We start from the raw sequence: 6837 nt of genomic DNA on the forward strand, positions 1-6837 counted from the left end.
GTTTTTAGAAATAAAATTAATATATTATCCTAATATATATACATAATTTAAATTTAAATTCTTGACCTATTATCTTTTAGTCGTTGATGAGTCAATATCTCATAGGTCATTGGCAAATGGATTTGAGAATCTAAGAGAAGAAAGAGATGTGGAAGAAAATGGTTTGGTTGACTTTTTATTACTTAGTCTTTGAGACTCAAATATTTATAATTGGTGGAAGTAATGTAGTGAAATAATCTAACAAAAACGCTATTTTTTTCCCCTTCCCTGTAACCAAACGCTTTGTTAGAAGTTTATAGTTCGAATCTTGTACAAGAAATTAATTTAGGTAGAGATGTCATCTAATCTTGTTAAAGATTAAAATAATAAGATGTTTTTAATCTCAATCGAGTCAATTGTATAGAATTTTCTTATGTAATTTATTTCTAGTGTGATTTGCAAGTTATTATACAAGAACGAATTTCACCTCATACACACCTTCGAATAGTGACTGCAAATTTCTATTGTCACTCCAAAATTAATTAAGAATTGAGAAAAAAAATCACTTGTGGTCCATTAACTATTGTACATGTACCAAATTTGGTCATTAACTACAAATATTTTCAAATTATGTGTATGACTATGTAATCTGTATCACATTTAGTCATGCCGAAAAATTAGACGGCAAGACCAAATGTTATACAAATTACATAGTCATCACCTAATTAGAAAATATTAATAGTCAATGACCAAATGTGATATAAATTACATAATTATGCATCTAATCTAAAAATATTATTAGTCAATGACCAAATTTGATACATGTAAAATAATCAAGGGATCAAAAGTAAAAAAAAATTCAAAAATTAATAATTTTTATTTAATGTTATAAATTTATATTGCTTGACCCATTTAGACTCGTGACACTCCCTAACTCGCATGCAAAATCAATTGAACGTATGAAACACATAGAGATTGCAAGATTCCATATATTCCAATCATACATACATAACACATTGAAATTATCAAATGCATATGCATTACAATTCCATCTGCGAGATGACCAGTTATATACATGGAGATGGAAGGAGAATGCCACTCTGTAACAGATAAAATTAAAAATTACAAAAAAAATGCTATTTGATACACAAAAAAAAAACAAATAAACAAACAAACAAAGAATCCACCACTAATAATACAGTAACATCTCTTCATATCAGCACTTGCACTTGGATTTAGAGTCTAAGTTCTTAACGAAAACGTTCATGATTTCACTAAGAATTTAAGACGAAATCTACATTGCCAATAACTTGAAAGACTGAATCTACATTGAGAGACTAAAAGTGTCATTTTTTCTTTACGGTTCAACTACATTGATGGAGAACTTTGACAGAAGCTGTGGAACTCCAGATATTATTGGTCCATAGGTCTACAAAGGTAAAAGGGTCATTGTATGGATTAGCGTAAATAAATTAGAAGACCTGAATAAAGGATCAAAAATATCAAAATTTGTGAATTGAGTCAAAAGAGGCTGCCATAGGGCCATAGGGGTATCAACTATCAAATATATAGCATCTCAAATCCAATGGTTTTTTTTTCCCAGAAAGAAAATCTAATTGCATTACCTAAATAAGTCTACATTAAAATTTACCAACTACAATACCTTGCGGTTTTCATGGATTTGACATAATGGAATCGCGAGTAGGTTGAAGTTTTTGGGTACAATGAACTTGCAGCTTGCAGGCAACCTCACAAGATAAAGTTTTGTGCATTCCTACAAAAGAAAACAACTCTCTCTAAATTAAGCTAGAGAGTGAAATTTCAAAGTGCAGAAGCTAGCTTATAACCAACCTTGGGTCTTTCTATGTTTGGTGGCAAATATGGATAAACCAATGTTTCAAAATCAGGCTTCCACCACATTCCAATGCATTCTACTACCTTCAAATTAGAATTAAAATAAGCATTTAAGTAACCCCCAATCATCAACAAAACTTGATGGATGAAAAAAAGTCCCCACACCTCCCAGCTGCCGTGTCCTTCCATAGATAGTTTGCTTGTAAGCTTGCGCTTGAGGCAGTCAATATCTACGGGAAAAGAAAATAAAAAATAAAAAAATGATGTCTCAGTTCCATGGCACTTCGCTAATATATGATGACCCTGAAATGATGAGAAAGTGATACAAAAAGGATACCGTGTTGGCACCTGATTCACCAGGCCTAACTCGACCACCTGGAAGCTTATATATAGAGTTCCTCACTTGTAACAACAAAAGATGGGGATGTTTGAACAGTTCAACCTGTAACCAAAAGGGTCTCTTAATTGCCACTTATTCATAAACTGAAAAACTTGGATTGGGGATTAAGTTTCATCTTCTTTTTTCTCCATCAAGATTCATTTTCCTTCACATTAATTAAGAACTGGATAGACATCATAAACCCAGGCCGTTGCCTTTATAAATTCATTGATCTATACTATCGAGTCTCCATTCAGATCCTCAAACTAACTTTAGGTTCAAATAAATTAAAAACTTTGGAAATGAATTTAGATGACTAAATTCGAAATCAACTCAAAAATTAATTAAACTCAAAGATGGAGATGTACAGAAATTTACAGTAGCAAGGAACAATGCAGACCAAAACGAAAGAGAATAGTACTAACCAATAGAACTGCCTGCACACAGGTCCTCAATCCATACGTATCGTAGCTGAAATTAAAAAACCAGAGAATTCATTAATGGAAACCTAAAAGGCATAGAATTGAACTCATTCATCGGAAACGGAGTGTTAGTTGTACTTTAATTTCATTCGGCCAACGCGATCAGCTAACGTTTCATCCTTGAAGGTAACAGCGTCTTTGGATCCAAAGAAGTAACAGTTCAAAGGGTAAATATCCAGTGCGTTACGGTGAGCTCCGTCGGTTCCCTCCGCCGGTGAAGAAGGCCGATCATCCATGATGACAGTTACAAGAGTATTCGTTCAAAGGCGAGTGCGGGAGAAGATTAGATTGTGGAAGGTAGAAGAAGACGGGAAGAAAGAGGAGCAGAGTGAGGTAAGAAGGAAGAAAATGTTGCAGAGGAAGAAGAAGATGTGGCACTAGGAGAGAGGACGAAGCTGAAATAGCAGAGAGTTCTAGAGTGGAGTAACCAATAGGAGGTGATGAGGTGGCACAAATTGGTCGACATGTATTTGGGCTTCTTGGGCCAGAAAGGATATTTTGGGCTGCGATCCTCCTCCTCCTCCTCCTTTGTTAAGGGGAAGGCAAATTACGGCAAATTATACTGTGGATTGCATGGTACATACGGATGCAAAAACGACGTCGTTTTATTAAAAATATACGTCTTTCCTAAAAAAAAAAAAATCAGGTTCGAAATTCTCAGCACAACAACATATGAATTAAAATTTCAGAATTGATAAACTATAATTCCAGAATCGATGAAACTATAATTCCATAATCTAATCTATGGACTAAAAATTCCAGAATGAATGAACTAAAATTCCAGAATCAATGAACTAAAATTCCATAATCTATGAACTAAAATTCCAGAATGAATGAACAACATAATGCTGTTGCTGGGAATCGAACCTAATTTTTTTTTTAAGGGGAGACGCGCGTTTTTAATAAAATGACGTCGTTTTTGCATCCGTATGCACCATACACAACATAACTATCCGCAAATTACGGTCCACATAGTTGTGTGGACAACGGTCCAAAAACACATAAAGTACATTATTCTAATTCATAAAATACATTATCTTATCCTATAAATGCCATTATTCTAAAACATAAAGTACATTATTCTAATACATTAAGTATATCATTCTAACTCATAACATACATTATCATACTCCATAATATTTATTATTCTAACACGCGCGCGGAGTCAAATAGAGCATGTAACATTTATATATTTAGGTTAGAGATAGCCATGGTTTAATTCAAGAGAAGTATCTGAATATAGGGCCATACTTGTGTGATCCGCGACACGGGTCGGTATGCAAATGTAATACTTATATTAACAAATATAATATTAAATCAGGAATAAAATATTTGTTACTTATAAAGAAAAACGTAATACTTTTGAGGACAAATGTAATGCTTTTATATTTTGATTTAAAATTATTAATTTTTTAATCAAAAGTATTATATTTTTCCGTATAAGTAGCACTTGTAAAGGAAAATGTAATACTTTTGATAAAAATGTAATACTTTTACGTCAAAATTTAAAAATATTACGTTTTTCTTCAAGAGTATTACATTTTTTCATATAAGCAATAAACATTTTATTCATGATTTAGTATTATATTTGTTAAGTATAATACATTCATATTAACTCAATCCGTCTCCATCGCAAATTATGCCATGGAATCGTGTTCACCGAGAATGGTGAACACAAGGCAAAACGACGTCGTTTTTAAGCAAAAAAAAAAAAAAAAAAAAAAAAAAATCGCGGATGTGGAGTTAACGGCGCGCGTTTGATCAAATTATGAATTTTCTGTTATGAGATTATGAATTTTATGAAAATTCATAATCGCATAACAGAAAATTCATAATCGCATAACAGAAAATTCATAATCTCACAACTGAAAATTCATAATCTCATAACAGAAAATTCATAATCTTATAACAGAAAATTCATAATCTCATGGTTCCAAAGTGAATTTGTAGGCATGGTTCCAAAGTGAATGTGAAGGCATGGATTCATAATTTATGAATGTCCGTGATTTCGGACGGGAATATGTAGGTATGGTTCCAAAGTGAATGTGCAGGCATGAATTCATAATTTATGAATGTCCAAAATTATGAATGTAATGAAAATTCATAATCTCATAACAGAAAATTCATAATCGCATAACAGAAAATTCATAATCTCATAACTGAAAATTCATAATCTCATAATAGAAAATTCATAATCTTATAACAGAAAATTCATAATCTCATGGTTCCAAAGTGAATGTGTAGGCATGGTTCCAAAGTGAATGTGCAGAGGCATGGATTCATAATTTATGAATGTCCGTGATTTCGGACGGGAATGTGTAGGCATGGTTCCAAAGTGAATGTGCAGGCATGAATTCATAATTTATGAATGTCCGAAATCTTTGTTCACCTCAAATTAAAGTGAAACCGCAAAATGTGAAAATAAAGAAGAAAAGTCACGCAATTAATTAAAAAAAAAAAAAAAGAAAGAAAGATAACGGTGTACTAACACCATGAATGGTGAACACGGTTCCATGGCATAACGTCCCCGTCTCCGTGAGGCAGTCTCATACAAATTCTTGCTCTGAATATATATATATATATAGACCCACGTCCACGTCCACGTCCATATGATGGGTTCGTGTGATGTAGCAGATAATGTACACCACTCTTACATATATGCATTATATTGTTACAAAGAAAATATCAAATTAAATGTATGTTCTTCATTATATATACATACATGGTCGTCGGCAATCTAATGATTCGTTATAATTATATTGTGTTGTCTTTTTCAATTCCTATGACTAGTCTGCCTTTGTTTTAGGAATCCCAAAATAAAAAATAAAAAAGTCAACAAACAAAATAAATAAGTGCATGGCGGTGTAACAACAATAGAAAACATTATTATTAATAAATTGTCTGTCATGGCAACAACTCTAACCAATTAATTATTGATTGATTAAGCTAAGAAAGAGAGAAATGTTTGTTCAATGATATTTGTGCCATGTTTATAGTGTGCTACTTAAAGCAAACATAGGTTTTGAATTTTGATACCATAAAACTTTGATTGTTTGGGACAATGTTATCTAGTCATGTACTATTTGTTGGACTAAATTCCACAACTAGAAATATAAAATTGTTATTGTTCATATAATAATAATAATAATAATAATAATAATAATAATAATAATAATAATAATAATAATAATAATAATAATAATAATGTCAAAGACTTTATGATCGAACAGCATAATTGTGGCTCTACTAAATGAGAGGCCACAAGTTGAGAAAGTATATATGGACAGATACTATATTGTAACAAAATCAGTAATACTTAATATATATATAAATTAACCAATTTTATATTGAGTTATTGCAAAAAAAAATTAAATAAAAAATTGTATATTTCCATTAAGAATAAGATTTTTTAATAAAAAAATATTTATGAATTAGCTATGAATGAGTTGATTTTATTTTGAGTTATACACAACACGAAAACGTATTTGAAATGCGGGTTGAGTACTCCGTGAAGAAGCTAGCTAGCCGCGTAGACTAACGCGGACAAGCTAGGAATGAAAATGGACAATAGCATGCATTGTTTGCTCCCCAATATTGGGTGTTTTATTTTGTGTTCTTACGTTTATTAAAAACTTGTGTTCAAGTGTGAACTTACACTTCAATTCGCAACATTACCAAGTACATTTTCTTACACGTATAAGTGCGCTCAAGATCGGCATTCTTGATTGTGATCCTTTGTCGGCTAGGGTCACAAAGTATAATTTATCAATTGCATACCCTTAAAAAGTAACTGTGAGTTTCTCTTGTCAAAAAAAAAAAAAAAAAAAAAAAAAAAAAAAGAGAGAGAGATCGAATCTACCTCTAAAAGTGCTTACTGACAAAAATATAAGTATGTGCATTCAATAATATGTAAAATGCACTCAAGATGACTGCACTTGTACATATCATAGAATGCACTTGATAGCTACTATTGCAATTAAGGTGTACTACTAGAAGTTTGAAATAATTATCAAGTTGTCTTTCCTTGTTTCAAAGCCATTGATCTTCCTATATCAATGAATAGATCTCTTTACTTGTATGACTTTGATGTCTTGTATTTATAGAAAAAGTGATTCGATTGATGAGAAATAGAAAGAGATTCTT

General features: G+C 31.7%; 1 protein-coding gene across 2 annotated transcripts; it reads right to left on the reverse strand.

Moving 5' to 3' along the window:
• Positions 1-970: 970 nt before the first annotated feature.
• On the reverse strand, positions 971-3082 carry LOC109186646 (pre-mRNA cleavage factor Im 25 kDa subunit 1). Of its 2 annotated transcripts, XM_019336722.1 has the most exons (7): positions 2773-3074; positions 2638-2683; positions 2182-2275; positions 1999-2063; positions 1831-1917; positions 1643-1753; positions 971-1408 (listed from the first exon to the last, which is right to left on the reverse strand). In XM_019336722.1, the coding sequence occupies exons 1-7, from the start codon at positions 2928-2930 to the stop codon at positions 1337-1339; spliced, it is 633 nt and encodes a 210-aa protein (XP_019192267.1). In that variant the 5' UTR covers positions 2931-3074; the 3' UTR covers positions 971-1336. The 2 variants fall into 2 exon arrangements, with proteins under 2 accessions (XP_019192267.1, XP_019192268.1); XM_019336723.1 differs by lacking the exon at positions 1831-1917 and having other exon boundaries at positions 2773-3082.
• Between the last annotated feature and the right edge of the window lie 3755 nt (positions 3083-6837).

This window comes from Ipomoea nil, unplaced genomic scaffold (genome assembly GCF_001879475.1).
Source record: "Ipomoea nil cultivar Tokyo-kokei standard unplaced genomic scaffold, Asagao_1.1 scaffold1407, whole genome shotgun sequence".
NCBI lineage: Eukaryota > Viridiplantae > Streptophyta > Magnoliopsida > Solanales > Convolvulaceae > Ipomoea > Ipomoea nil.